This window comes from Haliotis cracherodii, unplaced genomic scaffold (assembly GCF_022045235.1).
Source record: "Haliotis cracherodii isolate W230 unplaced genomic scaffold, xgHalCrac1.p SCAF_5, whole genome shotgun sequence".
Taxonomy (NCBI): domain Eukaryota; kingdom Metazoa; phylum Mollusca; class Gastropoda; order Lepetellida; family Haliotidae; genus Haliotis; species Haliotis cracherodii.
The window spans coordinates 9912541-9934960 of NW_027266308.1; the positions used below are offsets into that span (position 1 = coordinate 9912541).

Sequence of the window (22420 nt, forward strand, 5' to 3'; positions counted from 1 at the left end):
CGAATATTATTGGTAATATACTGTTACTTTTTTGTGTAACCGATTTCAACGTTTCTTATAAACTGGGATGTAACCTAAACGTATTTGGTTTCAACTGGCCAAAGGCGCCTTCAGGATTTTTATTGGTAATTCTTCTATATCATAACAAAATCTGAAATATGTCTTCAGGGCATTTTTTATGACAACCATTCAATGTCCCAAAAAAGGAACCGATGTGGCTATTAAAATCGATAGTTGTGTGGGAACTTTGTAGATACACATAAACAAAAATATACTAGAACGTATTGTCCTGAGCCAAAGCAGATGCTCACCACAGACATGGCGGATACTGAGTCTTGCAATGACTAAGGTTAAGAATTCGGAGTTATGCCCCTTTTTGTCTTTGTACATGTAGACATCACCCTCGTGTTTTGACGTCAGAGTGGAAAATTTGTTTTCGCCACATAAAACAAGTACGTTTTCGTATCGAATGTGTCATGTTATACATAATCGTACAATTCTAATATATCTGTCATGTTGTTGTTCGGATATAAGACAGTATTTTGTCACAGTATACATAAAGCTGTCAAATGAAACATTTCGTCGCACTGTACTTTGTCTATATGTACGATCAAATGTGGCTACATATTTTAGAGGCTTTTTCTTAAGCAAAACAGAAACTTGGACAACATTTAACGCATTTTGCTTTTTTCAAACCCGTCTTTAATTTTCCATCATGGGGTTAAAAATTCAATAATATACAAGTCCGTTAAGTTGCAAAGTCAGAGGTTGGTCCAGTGCCGCGCGACCGCAATTCTCGCACAGCGTTCATTTTTTCAAAACTATGCGTCTGAACATTAACTCGGCAACCAGGATTCCGGCGATTATGTAGTGAATCAAAAGCATTTTGTCAGAGATCTCGCGAGACCCGAGTTGTATGCAACTCGCCGCCGTGGGAATGCCGAGTTTTATACAACTTCAGTTTGTGCAACTAATTGCATGCAACAAATTGTATACAACTAGTTGTACCGTGTGAATGCCCCTTAAGTCATATGCATGAGCTTGTTCAAATATGGATCCCTGCCAGTGCTGTCCGAGATGCTTCTTGGCTGAGCCGAGTTCCGATTGTTAGAGGACCGGGATCTTTAACTCTCTCTTTCTGGTTCCTGGGCCATTATTGTGTCAGGCGATGGGTTATGTGACCAGCAGGTATTCACAAGCAAATCTGAAACCTTTTATACATGTTTGTTTTCACTGCAACACAAACGTCTATTGGTTTGTTGTGAAAGGTATCTTCTTGCTCTGATAAACAATGCCTTTTCCAATGATTAGTGACAAATATAGATGTACATTTATACTCATCAATGCTCAACTTCTTATACTATGTGGGGGGCACGGGTGGCCCAGTCGTCTAAGGCGCCGCGATTCGCTGTGCAGAGTTGCGCCCTTGGGCACGCCAGAAACCTATAATTGTGGGTTCGAATCCCGGTTCGCCCCGATTATGTTTCTAGATTTGTCAGTACCATACCCGTGCTCGTGGGTTTCACCGAAGTGGTATGACCTGCATGACTTCGGGCTTTCCTCCCACATTAAGCTGACACGCCGCGATATAACGGGAATAATGTTAAAAGCGGCGTTAAACCCAACTCACTCACTCACTCTTATACTATGTTTGCCCAAAGCAAAATCAAGAATCATTTGTGGTCAAATTGCCCATCGTAAGTACCAACTGTACATATTTCTGGTTTCTATCGGCACAAATAACTTGCACATAAAATACGGGGTAATGCGAAGAATTCTTCAGCTTTCTAAAACCACTGGGTTATAAAACGGACAGTATAGATAACCAAGTTATGGCAGCAGGGATACTAATTAGAAGTTCAAAGTTCCACTTGAGAAACATGCATATGTCACATTTGTGTTCCCGATAGAAACAAATATATAACGACACCTTGAAACACCCTTACAATACACTGAGACACCTTGAAACACCCCGCGAAACATCGAGACACCGTGAAACACCCTAGCTGTCATACACTGAGACACCGTGAAACACCCTGACATACACTGAGACACATTGAAACACACTGAAACACTTTGAGAAACATCGAGACACCTTGAAACACATTGAGAAACATCGAGACACCTTGAAACGCCCTGAATTATACTGAGACACCTTGAGAAAGATCGAGACACCTTGAAACACCCTGACATAAACTGAGACACCCTGAGAAACATCAAGACACCCTGAAACATCCTGACATACACTGAGAGACCCTGAGAAACATCGAGACACCCTGAAACACCCTGACATTCACTGAGAGACCCTGAGAAACATCGAGACACCCTGAAACACCCTGACATACACTGAGAGACCCTGAGAAACATCGAGACACCCTGAAACACCCTGACATACACTGAGAGACCCTGAGAAACATCGAGACACCCTGAAACACCCTGACATTCACTGATAGACCCTGAGAAACATCGAGACACCCTGAAACACCCTGACATACACTGAGAGACCCTGAGAAACATCGAGACACCCTGAAACACCCCGACATACACTGAGACACATCGAAATACACTGAAACACCTTCAGTAGTACACGGATACAACGAACTGTTAAAAAAAGGATACAACGAACTGATTTCTCTGGTCGTTAGTTCGTTATATCCATGTTCTACTGCATCTCGAAATAACCTGCTCAATGAAATACACGTATATTGAGATGACCAGAAATACCCTTATAAACCTTGAAATGCATAGGAAGAACTTGCGATACCCCGAGATACCTCGCGATACCTTAAAATATATGAATACACACGAAGATGCACAGGTAATATCTCGAAATGCAATGTTATGTCCATTAAGTGTCATGAATAACCATTTGGGAAACATGTAAGTCGACAATTCAGCCGAACATACGATACAGCACAACACAAAAACATGCATAGAAGCAATATCTATATATGCATATACATTAACGCTGCGGCAACACGTGTGCGACTGATATGATGTCAGGGTCACCGATCCATTCTAAATAGCGACAGTGGACCTGGTGGAATTGAGGTATCGATCTGTTTGTGAGGCATATATTTTCCCCGTTCTGCGCCATTTGTGGGCCACCTGTTGCTGAGCGTGGGCAACCTCGCATAGACATTTAGGAAGTTTGTTCAGCTAGCTAATTAACACTGAAACAACGCACTGAGTTGCCTATCACTAGCTCTGGACTACACGTTGCATCTATATATGGAGAATATTACGATAATTAATCCCACTTAATCGCGGTGAGGAATGCAAGATAATTGGCGACGGTTGAGCAGACGACAGCTTGTAGGCGGAGAGTGACAGTTTTCAAGCCTTCGTTGTGTTTGTGACATTTCATTGGCAGGATGTACCGCGCATCGCAGGTAAATGTTTGTTGTGTTGTGTGTTTAATATTTCACCACGAAGATCCTTTGAAACATTTTCAGAATCAGCAACAGTATTTGTGAAATAGGTCAGTGGTATTGAACGTACACTGACATTAGTAGCTGTGTATTGAACACCATTGTGAAAGACATTCACGGACCGGAACTATTACAGGGGGCCTCGAATATATGTCACTATACATAATATACTTATTGCTGAAATATTGCTAAAAGCGGCGTAAAAACATATTCATTCGTTCACTCAAGTGTTTGACAGTTTTAAATTTGTGGTGGTGCGACCCTTTCCATTTGTGGTGTGACTCACCCCAATTATGTCGAAAGGCACATATCCTGCACCTCTGCACGTCCGTTACACATACAGTAATTGCCCGACAGCTTTCAAAGCTATTAACGGATAACCACATAAGCATGAAGTCACGGACCGTATCGCGGGGTTTCCGTTATAACGGTGTCCGGACTAAGAAGGTTACACAGTAATTGTGTTTTCCTTTTGTTACGGGCACAGGGTGCCCAGTCATCTGAGGTGCCGCGATTTGTTCCAGAGGAGGAAAAATCTTTGTCCTGCGCCAAGACATGCCGTAATAGCTTGACGTAGATCAAAGGCTTTCGACACTTCGTGAAGAAATCGCGGCCAAGACATGCCGTTATTATAGATCCGTGAAGATCCGGGGTAGAATAGGTCTTTAGCAACCCATGCTTGCCGTAAAAGGCGACTATGCTTGTCGTAAGAGGCGACCAACGGGATCGGGTAGTCAGACTCGCTGACTTGGTTGATGCATGTCATCGTATCCCAGTTGCGTGGATCGTTTTCATGATATTAATCACTACATTGCATTAGTCTAGTTCATAGACTTCCAGTATACATTACATTAGTCTAGTTTATAGACTTCCAGTATACATTACATTAGTCTAGTTCATAGACTTCCAGTATACATTACATTAGTCTAGTTCATAGACCTCTAGTATACATTACATTAGTCTAGTTCATAGACTTCCAGTATACATTACATTAGTCTAGTTCAAAGACTTCCAGTATACATTACATTAGTCTAGTTCATAGACCTCCAGAATACATTGCATTAGTCTAGTTCATAGACCTCTAGTATACATTACATTAGTCTAGTTCATAGACCTCTAGTATACATTACATTAGTCTAGTTCATAGACCTCTAGTATACATTACATTAGACTAGTTCATAGACTTCCAGAATACATTACATTAGTCTAGTTCATAGACCTCCAGTATACATTACATTAGACTAGTTCATAGACCTCCAGTATACATTACATTAGTCTAGTTCATAGACTTCCAGTATACATTACATTAGACTAGTTCATAGACTTCCAGAATACATTACATTAGTCTAGTTCATAGACTTCCAGTATACATTACATTAGTCTAGTTCATAGACCTCTAGTATACATTACATTAGTCTAGTTCATAGACCTCTAGTATACATTACATTAGACTAGTTCATAGACTTCCAGAATACATTACATTAGACTAGTTCATAGACTTCCAGTATACATTACATAAGTCTAGTTCATAGACCTCTAGTATACATTACATTAGTCTAGTTCATAGACCTCTAGTATACATTACATTAGACTAGTTCATAGACTTCCAGAATACATTACATTAGTCTACTTCATAGACCTCCAGTATACATTACATTAGACTAGTTCATAGACCTCCAGTATACATTACATTAGTCTAGTTCATAGACCTCCAGTATACATTACATTAGACTAGTTCATAGACTTCCAGAATACATTACATTAGTCTAGTTCATAGACTTCCAGTATACATTACATTAGTCTAGTTCATAGACTTCCAGAATACATTACATTAGACTAGTTCATAGACCTCTAGTATACATTACATTAGTCTAGTTCATAGACCTCTAGTATACATTACATTAAACTAGTTCATAGACCTCTAGTATACATTACATTAGTCTAGTTCATAGACCTCCAGTATACATTACATTAGTCTAGTTCATAGACCTCTAGTATACATTACATTAGACTAGTTCATAGACTTCCAGTATACATTACATTAGTCTAGTTCATAGACCTCCAGTATACATTACATTAGACTAGTTCATAGACCTCTAGTATACATTACATTAGTCTAGTTCATAGACTTCCAGAATACATTACATTAGTCTAGTTCATAGACCTCCAGTATACATTACATTAGACTAGTTCATAGACCTCTAGTATACATTACATTAGACTAGTTCATAGACTTCCAGAATACATTACATTAGTCTAGTTCATAGACTTCCAGTATACATTACATTAGTCTAGTTCATAGACCTCCAGTATACATTACATTAGACTAGTTCATAGACCTCTAGTATACATTACATTAGACTAGTTCATAGACTTCCAGTATACATTACATTAGTCTAGTTCATAGACTTCCAGTATACACTGCATTAGACTAGTTCATAGACTTCCAGTATACATTACATTAGTCTAGTTCATAGACTTCCAGAATACATTACATTAGTCTAGTTCATAGACCTCCAGTATACATTACATTAGACTAGTTCATAGACTTCCAGTATACATTACATTAGACTAGTTCATAGACTTCCAGAATACATTACATTAGACTAGTTCATAGACTTCCAGTATACATTGCATTAGTCTAGTTCATAGACTTCCAGTATACATTACATTAGACTAGTTCATAGACTTCCAGAATACATTACATTAGACTAGTTCATAGACTTCCAGTATACATTGCATTAGACTAGTTCATAGATACCACAACTATTCACGAGTTACATAAAATTGGTTTTACACGGGAGCAAGTTTAGTATTTTATTCATTACTTGCCATTTATAACGTTTTTTTAATTATACTGTTGAGTATGAATAGGCGGACACCAACACGACCCATGGCATAGTCCAATTGATTTTATCAGAATAATACTTCAAACACGTCAAAAGTTGAAACGTATGAATTTAATACCATACAACGGTCCACCTTTAGAATTCACATAATTATCGTAGGGCTAAGACTATCGCAACTCACATACTTTAACTTAGACTACCGACTGTCGTTGCGCTACAATGCGATCGCCTTGTGGAACGGATCCGTGCACCTCAAAGTTTACAATAACGTCACAATATCCGATGACGTAATTTGTGGAATTCTGTTGCAAGATCCATCGGCGAAACAATGTCATGTGACGTCAGCCTAGCAACAAGGTTGCTGGGGTCATCGAGTGTGCATAAGCTCCTCTCAGTGATCTATCATCTCCACACGCAATGTCGTTGAATAAGCCAAGGGATGTTGAGAGCTTTCAATATTTGTTCGTGAAACGTGTTCCGAGAGTACATAAGCACGCGTTTTGGTATTACACAATGTGTAATAAAGCTGTATGTTTATTAAACGGGTCATCTCTTCACGGGCAAGTAATAAATTACAGTAATCTATTGTGAAAACTTTCGCCCATCACGTGTTATTGCATTTAAAAGTGCAATGTGTGAAGCCTATTCCGCTACTGACATTAAAACTCTACTCACTCCAAAAAGCGATGGTTGGTGCAGTTTCTATAACAAGTACGTCCCAGCCCTATATCATTAAACTCACTCTGCGGAACGGGTTTCTGAACCGTGGATTGTGTCAATTAGCAACATCTGTAGGGATATGACTAATAATAATTCATCAACAGTTTCACGTGTTTTGTCATTCTATTTTAACGAAACATCACTCATAGTTTATGCACATAGATTATTATCCCCGTGTCGTAAATATAATAGAGATCGCCTCCGTAGTAGTAGAGCGTCTGCCCGGAGAGCGTCTGCCCGGAGAGCGAAGGTCATGGGTTCGATCCCCGCCGCGTCATGCCATAAGACGTTATCAGATGGTACTTGTTGTTACACTGCCTGGCGCTCGGCATTAAGGGGCTAAAACATAGACTGGTCGGCTCGGAGTCCGTTTCATCTTTAGATAATCTGACACAAGACACAAGTACATTTGAGTTCACACCCAGCAGTAAATAGGTACCCGGTAAGATGAGATGGCAATGTGACTTAAAGGCAGCATGGATTGAATACTCCCTAGGGAGCTGAGAATGAAAAGCGAGTGCACACTGACCTATGAACTATGGCAATAAAAATGCGCTTCGAGCACACATTGTGTCTGGACGTATGCACTTATTATTATTATTATAATTATTATTATTGTTGTTGTTATTATTATTATTATTATTATTATTATTACATCAAACAAACTTGTTCTTGTCTCTGCATAACCTTTTGCTTTTCTGAATGTAAGCTTTCAGTGAGGGAGGTGAAAAGTGTGTGCACGCCACATATAATGACACAATTCACCAGTATGTATCGTGTAAGTGGTTTTAATTAGTCTGACATATCCAAACACACTGGATGGCTGTCAGCTGTATGAAAGTTTCTGGGGGCGAACAGTAAGCCCTGTCGACTCATGTCCACTTAACAACTTACCGAATGTCTAATATTTTGAGCGGCACAAACGCTTGGGGTGTTTTTAAAAAAAATAAAATAACAGAACAATTACATATGGATCGATCCCGAGGCAGGACGTTATCTGACTTTAAAAGTCAGGTTTCCACCCTTGCCGAACTAGGCTGGACTTCCAGGGCTCGATCGTAGCGCCACCAGTGGCTATTACGAGTTATGTCCCTTCTGTGCCTCTCTCAGAGAGAATTTTGATGTTTTGGACCCCTCCCTTTTAAAAATGCTGTATCCGCCCTGGCCCAGGCATGTAAACTGCCGAGCAAAAGAAATTATACACCCATGTTTGTTGATAGTGGCTAAATATAAAACAAACAAGACATGGTTATTCCGTGGTGATGTATTTGATACGGGTATCATAGGCGACAGTACATGCATATCAATGTATGTCTCACACGCAACTGTTTTCAAAGTAACGTTTTTAATGTTTGGGGCAATACTTTTGTATACTTTCTTTTTCCTGGCAGTTTATATTACCTGGAGAGCACTGGAGTTCACAAATTCAGTTTTTAATAAACTGTTTTCTTCAGGAAACTCAGAATGACTAGCATGTCCAGCCAACATTGTATTTTGACGGACAAGGCACTCAGGACAATTTCTTGTTTTTTAAACAATATTTAAAGAAAGAAAAGTCCCTTAAAAATCCCTAAGAATCTTGCAAAGAATTACTTATTCCCTCCCTTAGCGAGTATCTTTCCAGGGGCGATAAAGGGTGACTAAATTTACCAACTGGGATGTCCGCCCATTTGAAGCCAAAACTATGTTAACTACCTGTCAGTGAGTTGAAACGAATTCCTACATAATGACCAGAATTTGGTCCAGAATTTACTTATGGAGATAGAACAGTGTGGATCTGAAAACAAATATCCAAACTTCATTGGTACTCACACATAAAAATAACATTTATCTCTAAATGACAAGATGAATAATTACTTTTGCTTAAAAAAACCATATAACTTGATTTGTATTTGTTTTTTTATGTGAAATAAATGCATATTACTTCTAAGTTACTATTATACAACACTTCAAATTCTAAAATATTATTAACCCAAAACTTGTAAAGGTTGAGATAGGACATTATGGTTCTCAGGCGACGCTAAGAGTATATGTGACTGCAGTGATGATGATGATGATAATTACAGGCATGTGTAAATTTCTATAGAATTTTCCGCAGCTTTCAACAACAGTCCACATAGTTGGTACATTAAGAATTTGGTCCACACATTGTGCAACCATGTGAATCGACCATGGAATTGTTTGAATTCTGAGATTGGTACAGATCATGGCGAATGGTGGGAAGCAATACTGTTCTATGTGTTTTCACTTCCTCCTGCTCAACTCCAACAGCTTGTATACTCCTAGCCATAACTGTACACCTACGTCAACTACGGGGGTCAAACCAGCATCACTGATACTGATGCCATTGATTCACGTTTGAAACTCAAAACAATGACTTTATCAAGATGGTGTTTATAACAGTCTTCAATCGAATTCCAATTATTCAAATGTGATGGCACACAATAACTGATGTATAGGAATGACTTACACAAGGCAGATTTGATATTGAAAAACACGTATGTGCATAAATTACGTCAATAATTTTTTACATGTTCTCCAATATATATGTAAATGATGATGGCAGTGAAAGTAGATGCAGCAACCAGAATGTTACAACAATGTCAGGTGTTATTGAAAAGTATCTATCACATGCCACCTCACCACGTTGTCAGTCAGAAGTCTGGGTGTGGCAGGTGCTTGTACGTAGAAGGATACCACTGTCAGGTGTTATTGAACAGTATCTATCACATGCCACCTCACCACGTTGTCAGAAGTCTGGGTGTGGCAGGTGCTTGTATGTAGAAGGATAACAATGTCAGGTGTTATTGAACAGTATCTATCACATGCCACCTCACCACGTTGTCAGAAGTCTGGGTGTGGCAGGTGCTTGTATGTAGAAGGATAACAATGTCAGGTGTTATTGAACACCATCAATAACATATCACCTGACCACGTTGTCAGTCATAATGTTTTAAATATTGTAGTAAACTAATTGCCTGATAATCTTATTAAGAATGCGCCATTTCCCGAATGTTTGGTCACTTGATTTATTTGTTATCATACATTCCTACATTAATTGGTGCTTCAGAAATGTAACCCCTAATGGCTACACTACCGGTGTGTATACCAAGGCCAACAGCAAGTGAGACAACAGCAACAGCATGGAGAAACAGCCTCTCCATGGCAACACATCCGGGGGCTATGCTCGAGAACCATTCTTCCTGGCCAATATCACCATCATCTGCAGATTGTGGGGCCTCGCCACCATTGCAGGTATAGTAGACTGTGGACCTCGCCACATTTGCAGGTATAGTGGACTGTGGGCCTCTCTACCATTGCAGGTATAGTGGACTGTGGGCCTCTCTACCATTGCAGGTATTTTAGACTGGGGCCTCGCCACCATTGCAGGTATAGTAGACCGTGGGCCTCTCAACCATTGCAGGTATAGTATACTGTGGACCTCTCTACCGTTGCAGGTATAATAGACTGTGGGCCTCTCTACCATTGCAGGTATAGTACTCTGGGGCCTCGCCCCAGACTGTGGGACCCGTTTGCTGAGTAATGCACGTGCTACATTAGACCCTTTACACAGCGTTCAGAGCGATTAACGAATAACCACATAAACATGAAATCACGGAACGTATCGCGGGATTTCCGTTATAACGGTGTAATTGTGTTTTCCTTTTGTCTGAGGCGCCGCGATTTGTTCCAGAAGGGGACAAGTCTTTGTCCTGCGCCAAGACATGCCGTTATAGCTGACGTAGATCAAAGACTTTCCCCACTTCGTGAAGAAATCGCGGCCAAGACATGCCGTTATTATAGACCCTGAAGATCCGGGGTAGAATAGGTCTTCAGCAACCCATGATTGCCTTAAAACGCGACTATGCTTGTCGTAAGAGGCGACTCAAGGGATCGGATGGTCAGGCTCGCTCATCTGGTTGATCCATGTCATCGTATCCTAATTGCGACGATCTATGCTTCCAATGTCAATCACTGGGTTGCCTGGTCCAGACTTGATTATTTACAGAACGCCGTCATACAGCTGGAATATTGCTGAGTGCGGCGTTAAACAACAAACAAACTAGTAGACAGTGGGTCCTTCTGCCATTGCAGGTATAGTAGACAGGGGGGCTTTTCTACGGCGTGGCTGTCAGCAGGGGTGGTAAACAGTACAGATTGTTTGTGTTTCAGTGCTGTGGGCTGGAGCCGTGACGACCATACAATCCGGTCATGACCAGTACTACGTGGGCTGGTACCTCGTGTAAGTAGACAGTTACGCCAAACTCCCCAACTTGTAGCTGGCGTAAACAGTGACAACAACTTCTCAGAGTTTACCCCAATCACCATTATAGTCGACTTCCTTCCGTCCGTGTTGTCGTGCTACGTACGTAAACAGATGGCGCTACTGTGAGTCATCCGGGTACCCTGGGTATGTGGATTTACTGAGGTCATCTTGTGAGGACGACGTAAGGACGATAGTTTTATATAAAATATATGCTGTTACAACAAATACTTCTTGCTTAGTGTGATGTTAAACATCAAACAAATTATACTACTACAACTATATTTACTACTACGACTACTACTACTTCTACTACTACATTTACTACTACTACTACTCCTACTACTACTACTACTACTACTACTACTACTATATTTACTAAACTACTACTACTACTACGTCCACTACTACTACTACTATTACTACTACTACTACTACTACTACTACTACTACGTCCACTGCTACGTTCACTACTAAATTTACTACTACCACTACCACTACTACTACTACTACTACTACTACTACAGCCCATTTCTGGTGTCCCCCGCCGTGATATTGCTGGAATATTGCTAAAAGCGGCGTAAAACCATACTCACTCACTACTACTACACAGACCTATGTCGCCACATATTTCACCATACCTCCACATCTCAGTGTCCGCTACTTGTTTTGCAAACCGACAACTTCTTTAGTCTCCCTAGCCGACAGGACTGTATACATTCGCCCGATTACGTCATCCAATGACTGGAGCCTTGATGTCGTCACAAACAGAAACCAATTGCCTGAACTGTTTTACTCTACACTAAATGAGTGGGGGAGTGTGGTTTTACGCCGCTTTGAGCAATATTCAAGCAATATCATGGCGGGGGACACCAAAAATGGGCTTCACACATTGTACCCATGTCGGGAATCGAACCCGGGTCTTCGGCGGGACGGGCGAACGCTTTAACCACAAGGCTACCCGACCGCCCCTTCTAAGTCCACCGTACCTAAACCCATAGTCATTTCAAATGATGCAACCAGCAGTTCAGTCGCACTCTGTAATATAATCCGTACAGACACCTACAGATCATAGCCATGCATTCACATAGCACTATCAGATGATACATCGCTCCTATGTTATTACTTGCTATTCATTATTTTATTGAACTAGATCCAATTGTTTATAATAGTACTATTTATCTGTAATTATATCTTAACACAGAGCTCGTATTGTGACCACACTACACAATGCGAGCGAGTGGTAATATGCAACACGCTGCGGGAATATCTTGAAGTTGCTGACGCGGCGTTAAGCAAATATTCAACCAGCATATTCACGCGCAGCGTGTTACACAGGTCACGTGACGCTATTAAGGGCGAAAATCAGATATTCATCCAATAGGAAACGGATTGGCTGCCATTCATCAGGTGGACGAATCAGCCAATCCCGTCAAATGCCAGAGATCGATTCTTAAAAGTCTTACCATAGAAGCAATTAATGTATTTACCGATACCAGTGTGCAGGCAGATGTGCGTACACTTATGTGACACACACCTCCGCATGCCTAGTGATGTCTGTTTGTAGCAATCGAGCTGCAGCTGTCTCAAGATCTATTTGTCATTTTAACCATTCAGTGTATCGGCTCCTGCACTGGCGAAAGGTCGTTGGTATGTTGTTTTCAATGTCAGATGGGAGAGCAGCTATTGGTTCACCGAAGGAATAATAATTAAATTGGGTCAACTACCAGAACAATTAAACACAACAAGACTTGTATATTATCTACAAGTGCCAATGTGTTTTTTTATTGTTTATCCCTTATTATGAATCTTTTGAATGTTATAAGCATGTGTTTGATTGTTTGTTTGTTTGTTGTTTAACGCCGCACTCGGCAATTGTCCATCTATATGACAACGGTCTGTGAATAATCGAATTTGGTATAGCCAAGAGGTAAAAGCGTTCGCTCGTCACGCCTAAGACCCGGGTTCGATTCTCCACATGGGTACAATGTGAGGAGCCCATTTCCGGTGTCCCCTGCCGTGATATTGCAGGAATATTGCAAAAAGCGGCGTAAAACCAAACTCACTCATTATTCACACACCCAACTGTCCAGCAAAAATTGCCATTCTCCGGCTCCCGTGTCTATTGTGTCACTGTCTATGAAACTACTACACGCGCTTGTCTGTCTACTATTCCGATGACATACGAGATTCAGAAGACCAAAACAAAACATGTGTTGTGGTCAAGCAGGACATAGACACTGTATTTTAGAATAAACCGTCGGGCAAATGATAGTATACACCAAAGAAAATATCAGAAAATAAAAAAAATGTTATCAAAACGGTACTAGGCTGAAAAATATCGCCGAAACACTGCACACTTAAGACTAGCCAAGATCAAACATGGGGGTATACTCTCTTTTGCCCGGCAGTTGCCGTTGTGATTGTGCATGAGTCATCAATATTTTCTGTTAGTTTGACCCGAAACGCATTCATCACCACAGAGGATCAATATAAATATATAATATATTCAGACATGCTATTTTTTACCGACATTTACTGAAAACCGCCTAAAAAAACTGAAATTCAATGAGCTCTCTAGTGTGGAATCCTAGAAAGGACATTGTCGCGTTGTCTCATTGTCGCCCTTACAAAAACAAGCAAAGGTGTCAAAATTAACCAACAAAGCGCGACAATGCGACAAATGACCAAAATGTTTGGTTAATTTTGACACTTTTTGTCTGTTTTATGCGACACCGTGACAGTGTCCCTTCCAGGATTCCATACTCTAGATACCTTCTGGCGCGTTGAAACAACGTGAATCTCTTATAATATCAGCAGACCTGTATTTTTTCAGAGGAGCCGGCGTTTTGGTTACTTGGTATGAAATAACCTGGTTCTTTGACAAGTCAGCCTGTTGTCTGTAAGTAATAGAAGACTTTGTGTTTTCTGGAAGAATATACAATGTATACAAGAAGTTATGAATGATATTGCACATATGTAGTATCAGTCGTTTATCTCTAGCACAAGCAATATTTTCTAACACTAACTGCATCGCTTCAGGACCAACCGTTCTGGTATTAAATACACTATCTCTACAGGGGGTAGCCCAGTGGTGTCGTGATGGAATGATTAGCCAAAGACCGGGTTTGATTCCCCTATGGATAAATGTGTCACACACACAACTAGTGTTCCCCTGGTGTCTAAAGCGGCGTCAAACCACATTCACTCACTTATTTATTCACTAACAATAGTATTTTCTTTACAGCGCTGCTCTCGTAACAAGTTCATAACTCAAATGTATACATTTAAAAGTATTTTGTACTAAATAAGCACAGAACTGATGGCTACGCTCTGTTATTTTACCCGAATACCCTCCACGTGTTGATGGGGGCACGGGTCGCCCAATCGTCTAAGGCGCCGCGATTCGCTGTGCAGAGTTGCGTCCCTTGGGCACGCCAGAAACCTATGATTGTGGGTTCGAATCCCGGTTCGCCCCGATTATGTTTCTAGGTTTGTCAGCACCTTACCCGTGCTCGTGGGTTTCACCGAAGTGGTAAACGTCTGAGACCTGCATCACTTCGGGCTTTCCTCCCACATTAAGCTGACACGCCGCGATATAACTGGAATAATGTTACAAGCGACGTTAAACCCAACTCACTCCAGTGCTAATGTAACCGGTGATGTGGTTGTCGTTGTAGACGTGAAGGATGCTGCTGCAAGTGCTGGTCCATCATGATGTGGGTGGACAACTGGAAGAAGGGCATCCTTTACCTGGCTCTGTCCATCCCGACCTTCATCAGCGGCATGAGGATCATACTTGGCATGGTCAGCGGTACGTATCCATCCATCCATCCATCCACCCACCCACCCACCAATCCAATCATCCATCCATCCACCCATCCATCCACCCATCCAACCATCATCGATCCATCCATCCATCCATCCACCCACCCACCCACCCACCCACCCATCCATCCATCCACCCATCCAATCATCCATCCATCCATCCACCAACCCACCCATCCATCCATCCACCCACCCATCCATCCATCCACCCACCCATCCATCCATCCACCCACCTTTCTTTCCATCCACCCATCCTCCATCCAACCATCCACACATCATCAATCGATCCATCCATCCATCCATCATCGATCCAACCATCCACGATCCATCCATCCATCATCGATCCATCCATCCATCATCATCCCGACCTTCATCAGCGGCATGAGAATCATACTTGGCATGGTCAGCGGTACGTATCCATCCACCCACCCACCCATCCATCCATCATCGATCAATCCATCCATCCGTCAATCCAACCATTATCGATCAATCCATCCATCCATCCATCATCGATCCACCCATCCATCATCGATCCACCCATCCATCCATTATCGATCAATCCATCCATCATCGATCAATCCATCCATCATCGATCCACCCATCCATCATCATCGATCCACCCATCCATCCATCATCGATCAATCATCGATCCACCCATCCATCATCGATCCACCCATCCATCCATCATCGATCCATACACAATCCATCATCGATCCATACATCCATCATCCCGACCTTCATCAGCGGCATGAGAATCATGTTTGGCATGGTCAGCGGTAAGTATCCATCCATCCATCCATCCATCCATCGTATAATCCAACTTGCCAAATGGTGGTATATTAATCGTAAAGGTCTCTTAGTATGAACAGTATTTGGACGGTGACCATCAGGAAGGACTGACTATCATGTAACCTGTCTTTGTGCCAGCATACATCGGCAGTATGGTTATAACGAAAACCCCACTGTCCCCTTTTCCCCTTCTGGAAGAAGAATGTCACTATGAATACACATGAAAAGTCCTCGTCCCCATGACTGGGTAATCCGGATTAAGTTAACCCATCCTTCCGATAAAGGCTGCTACGCGTTATTTTGTGTCACAAAGCATGTTTTTATCAGGTCCATCATGTTCAGTGAACAATAATGTATTGTTTTGTAAAACCTGTGGCAATCTCTTCCCACTCCCTTAAGTGAAGATGCAGCACCTGTCAGGGATGCTTGATCAAGCTTCTTTCTTGCAGGCTTCCTGCTCATCATCCTGGGTTGTCTGTACATCGTGAAGACCTTCAAGTACGGCATCGTCTACACCAAGCATGAGACGCGCTACGTGAGCACGGCGACGCCGACAGTGAGCATGGTGACCCACGAGATCTCCACTCAAACCGACGACGACATGTACTACAGTCTCCTGGCGGAGTATCAACGTCGGCAGCAGGAGCAGGAGAACCTTCAACAGCTGCGGCAGATGCCGTGACCCGCTTCATAGCGCTCGATGTGTGGGTGGTGGAAGGGGGCAGGCTGTAAACTTGAGATATGAGGGAGGGTGGGAGACCCGCGTCAAGCTGAACTTAATGAATAGATAATGGAAGGTGGGGTGGGGTGGGTGGGGGATGGATGTCAAGAGAAGACGGGAGGGGGGAGAGGGAGGAGAATTTGTAAACTTGATATGAGGGAGAGTGGGGACCAATGTCAAACTGAACTAATGTACAGGTAATGGAAGGAGGGAGTCGGGGGGGGGGGGGGGGGGGGGGGGAAAGAGAGACTCATAAGAGAGGCTGGCTGACCCACGTCAAGCTCATCTTTCGTAAATGTATGGTTGATGAAAGGGATGGGGTGAGAGGGGGTGGGGGGGAGGGGTGGGGTTTGGGTGGGGGAATTGTAAACTTGAAAGGGAGGGTGGTAGATACGGGAGGTGTCACTCTAGAATAATTTCGTGGACGCAAGGGAGACAAGGGTGTTGAATAGTACAGTAAACTACGGTTATAACGAAATCGAAGGGACCACTAACTTTAGTTTGTTACAACCGTAGTTCGTTATAAGCATATATACAGCATATCTATAGCAAATAGTCGGGACAAAAAAATCAGTTTATTATATCCGTCAGTTCGTTATAAGCGTGTTCGTTATAAACGTACTTTACTGTAGAGATGGGCTGATTACAACACACGTCTTGACACAGGGCAGGTCAACATGGATTCAGGAATGTTTGTTTGTTCTGTGTCTGTGATCAGTGCTCAATCAAATGAGGAGTCAAGACATGATTGCACTGTTTGCAAATGATGCAGTGATGAATTTCCGTTCTTTTATGGTACCCATGTCATTCCATAACGCTATATGGACTGTGGACCACTTGTAAAACCCCTTACAACTACAAGGATTGGGTCGTCGGTCACCCGTGCATCAACATCGGTATAAATTAATCTCTTGAGGACAATGGTGTGTGATGTTACAGGTTACAGGTGCCCAAGGGTATAGTCCACCCGTCTTGACCGCGACATTGGTAGGGCGTGTGTTTGCTACATAGGTACCACTGCGTCAGAATACCGGTTGGTTGGTGATTGTACATAAGACATTGATTTAACTACCAGGACCATTCTTCTTTGGAGTGCTATGGATGGTTTTTCACTGATAGGAAAACATAAATGAAGAGCAAACGAAAAATGCGTGTCACGGATCCAAATTAGGAGAAACCTATTCTGAATAAAATGGAAATGTAACCAGTTCGATAAAAGACCTGGGGCTTTTGAGAGATTAGACATTTGTGGAATGTGGAGGGAAGTTGTGATGCGTCGACCCTAAGAGTGTTCACATACAGCAAGGTGTTCGCCGTTATTTGAGGCCATGGATAGTTTGCCTCAAGTTATGGACAAAGGTGCGCCGTGCTTTGAAGGTGGCAATGTGGACTGAATGGTACCACGCGGTGGACGTAGCTCCTCTACGAGACTGTGGCAACGGGTACAAGTCACATCCTTCATAACCGACTTTGCAGACTGTGTATGGTAACGTTCTCAGAGCAACAAATATCACACGGTTGGGGAATATGGAGTGACCTTCACCCCAGGATTCGGTGTTTTCTAAGGATGGACGTTTTATCTGCATATGACTTTTCCCACTTTCTTTTATAACTACCTTGTTTTAGTAGATTTTCAACCTTTTATAATTTTTTTACCTGATATTGTGGTCCTTGGGTATCTTGTTCATTCCTGGAAGAATACTGAATCCATATATGTCAAGTCTTCACATAATCACAGTCATAGCCTATGAATGTTTAAGGCCGCAACGCAATATTCAAGCTATATGACTCCGGTGTGGAAGCAATCGAGCCTAGACCAGACAATCCAGTGATTGATAATGTGAATGATCCACGCTGTTGGGATACCATCGCAGGCATTCATCCAGATCGGGGATCTCTTCTAATACGGGGATACCCAATCTCTGCCATCAGTAAGACACACGGTCGTACAGATGTAAGCTACAGTAACACCCTGATCTCAATTGTAAGAACACTTCACAACACATTTCAGCACTCGCTGATGGCCTTGTTTTGGTTAACAACTTTACTTTTGTAAAGAATGTAATTGTTTTGTTCATTTACAACAATCAAGTTAATCCAGAGGGTGAAGGAAGACATATGTATAACCACACTTCATATTCTGTTAGAACATTGGGGCTCACTTTCCTGTCTTGCAATGTAACATTACTGTATTTGATAGATGCTGCAAACTACGGTTAAAACGAGCGCAAAGGGGCAAATAATATTATTTTATTATAACCGGGGTTCGTTATAAGCATATATACAGAAAATGGCCGGGACCAAAAAATACAGTTCGTTATATCCGTAGGTCCCTCATAAACGTGTTCGTTATAAGCGTAGTAGCGTACTGTAGATTTTTGTTGTACACTGGGTCTAATTTCCCTTGTCCCGAGATGGACACATTTTCATATTTGGAAACCCGACCATTGTCTCATGTAAGTCAGGTACACTTGAAATTATATCCGGTTTGGCTCTGCAGATGACAGACGTAACCCCTGGGCCAAGTTGCACAAAACCAGCTCAGCTCTGAGACTATTGTAACGTCCATACTTTAACATACGACAACCAATAGTTGTAGCGCTGAGGTCACTTTGGACAAGCGGGTTCTGGTGATGTGCCAAGTCTCAGGAACAGACGAACCCAGTCTCATTGTTTGTTACTGACATCATATTTATTAATAAAACATTTGGCACATCACAGGTCAATTACATCCATATGCACCAGTGATTAAGTCCAAGTGCAGATTCAAGCATTACTTCCGTCTGTGTAAATCTACTGTGAAACTCGTTTCTTGGGTATATAAAGCTTTAAACCCTTTCTACATTTTGTTATACAAATACACGTCTTTCAAATTGATATGCATGTGATTGATTTCTTGCTAAGTCTATGGGACAAGATTGTAAATAAATGAAAAAGGAGACCTACAGTAAGTCTACATTAGCGTGCCACACACAAGTAGAAGAGGATCCTTGTCTATTTCAACGTTCTGTTCTGGACGTGTCAAATGATATATCTACAAAGATAGGGATAATAATATTAGGGATATGTCTCTGAAAGTGTGTGCTCAGTCTTCGCTACCAAAAACATATCCCCCCCAAATATTTGATCCCTAACTTTGTTTTGTAGGTTAAACCAAACAAAACCTTCTGATACCATGTTTTGACAGTATCCCTGCATTCATGGAAACTTTAATTTATTTATCGTAATATATTTCATTTTATCGTATTCAAAGAATATTTTTTTTCAAAGTATCATCATGATCATAATAATTCCACCCAAACCGTAATGGTTAGCATCTCAGGTGAAAATTCATTTTTTAACAAAACAATAGTGACGTGAATGCCCTAGCTCCAGTACCATATATGCCGTAAAAAGCGCCCCCGGTGCTAAGACATATTGACAAAGGGAGAGCTTATTATACCAGCTTGTTAAATGTGTTGTCGAGATGGGCAGTGGAGAACAACCTAGTTTAAAAAAAAAAACATTGTTGAAAGTAATATATGCTTTGGATAATAGTTACTTGGCAACTATATTCCACTTCTATTCTGCTGTTTTCTGTAAAAAAGTATTTCATGTACGCAAGAAAATACGGACTGTCATACAAATTTGCGGACTTAGTAGGGGCGCTTATAAGGATTACTTACCGATTGGTCTCGAAATGTGTCAGGGTATGAGCAGGGCGCTTAATACGGCAAATACAGTACTTTAACATGGGCATGTGGCCGTCAGGGAACTGAACATGATCAGGGTAACTACCCTACAGCTTGATGGTGAAGGCCCATAGCGTAATTTACAGAACATCCTCAAATGTGATAGTCTACCAAGTTAGGTCCAGAAGAGCCTTGTGTTTTCAAACCAGCACTTTCTTTTAAAGTCACAAACAAGTTGATGTAATGTGTACAATACTCACATAGAATTGTAAATAAAGTTCTTTCTTTCTGTGTATGTTCTTGCTATTTGTTAACACTAATGAATTAAACTTCATATACTTCTTACTAAAATGACAATATTTTGAAATACTACGTCCAGTTAAAAGCTGAGGTCGGCCTTTTGAGTCCCACACTGTCGCCCTGGAGACCTCAGGTCAGTGACAATATGATGTACCCACCAACTTCTTAAAACAGTGACAGTCCATTTTAGAAACCAAGAATTCTGTAAAAGACTTGATTAAACTGATACATTTTCACAGGGTTCTATCTCCCTCTTGTTAACATTAGGGTGGGAAAAATAAAAATAAATCTATCAGCAAAAATACAGTGCACTAAAAACATTTTTTACAGATGAGCAAAACAAACGAAAAGTCTGATCCTGAAATAAAATATTGTTAATTCACAACACCTGTGCTTCATGTCTGCACCAACTTATTAAAATGCGGAGCCAAGGAGCCAATGTGTTTTGGGAGCCGAATTGACATAAGAACCATAGATATATACACTACTGAACACGATTATCATTGTAGGATAAAGAACATTTAAATCAATTCAGTAACATGAAAACATTATCTTCATTTGAAGAACATAATTGTAGGACACGTTTGTCTTTTTACAAACACCCCATAACTGCTCCTACACAACACACTCAATACTGCACACTCCATTGTCATGAACACACCTACACAAAACTGTGTACATCTACATGTGGTTAATGCATTGAAGCATGCCGACTACTGTTCATGGAGTGTTTGTCCTTGCTCACTTCTGACAGATCATCATCATCATCATCAACAACTGAAGATCAGTTTCTTGTCCTACGCTGTAGCTCAAGGTGCCGTTGTCGGCACAGATACTACAAAAATGTACCACAGCCAAAATAAAAAAAGAAACGAAATCTAGGATGAGTCCATTCTACCGCAGGGTGCAATACCTGTAACCGTTTTTTAAGGTATTCGTCACTTCCTGTTTGCCAAACCGCGGTTAAATTCAACATGACAGTAAGCGTTCGTCAGGAGAAACGTTTGGATTGTCTTCTGAAGTTGAATGACTTTGACAAGGTCGTAATAGTACGCAAGGATAGGGAGCTCTAGGCAAAGGATCGTGTAGAAGTAGCATGCACTCGTAATCAGGCGAACAGGAGCTACAACATGGATATGGACCAGTTTCGGGTTGGGAAATATGGACGCGTCCGCCGTTTCGGGTACCAGTAACGTTTCTGTATTCTAATTTGGTCTCGGGTACATTTCTCTATACAGACACGTACCTGGGGTACATATCTGTTGTACCTGTGTCGACAACGACCCTTTCAGTTACACTGTAACCGTGACCTACATCCATTGACATATAGACTCTAAGCCAATCAGCTTCTTAGCACAGATATTTGTATGCTGTGCACAGACAGATTCTACCAAGATTAACATCCTAACAAAAACTTGAAACAAGGTACATAAAAGATTTTAATTATATATTTGGTTTGATCACCCAAACGTCCTGCCAAGGAGTCATGTTGATAATTGATAGCAACAACAATGAACATGGAACAGAAATATACTAGTAGCTTCACAATTCAACAAGGACATATTTTAATCAATGACAACAAAACACATGAAGTTATTTTTTTTAAGTTGCACTGCACACCACAGGTATCAAGCACCTGTATATTGGACAATCCATTTCTTCTCACAGGTGAGATAGTACGAGAACACAATTGAATAACCCCAAGAGAGTTCCCTCACATGTCCATCAGGGAAGAGTAAGCTGGGTTTAACACTGTTTCAGTATTCAGTTATATTGTGGCATGTCAGATTAATGTAGCAGGAGTGTCTGGGACTGTGACCTATGACCAGCAAATCCTTGCCTAACTA

General features: G+C 41.4%; 1 protein-coding gene across 1 annotated transcript; it reads left to right on the top strand.

The window, feature by feature from the left end:
- The first annotated feature begins 3113 nt into the window (after positions 1 to 3113).
- LOC139443526 (uncharacterized) lies at positions 3114 to 16672 on the top strand. The gene is made up of 6 exons (XM_071224512.1): positions 3114 to 3392; positions 10071 to 10255; positions 11174 to 11243; positions 14101 to 14166; positions 14945 to 15078; positions 16331 to 16672. Exons 2-6 carry the CDS (start codon positions 10144 to 10146, stop codon positions 16561 to 16563), a joined length of 615 nt encoding a protein of 204 aa, XP_071080613.1. The 5' UTR covers positions 3114 to 3392; positions 10071 to 10143; the 3' UTR covers positions 16564 to 16672.
- Positions 16673 to 22420: the final 5748 nt, after the last annotated feature.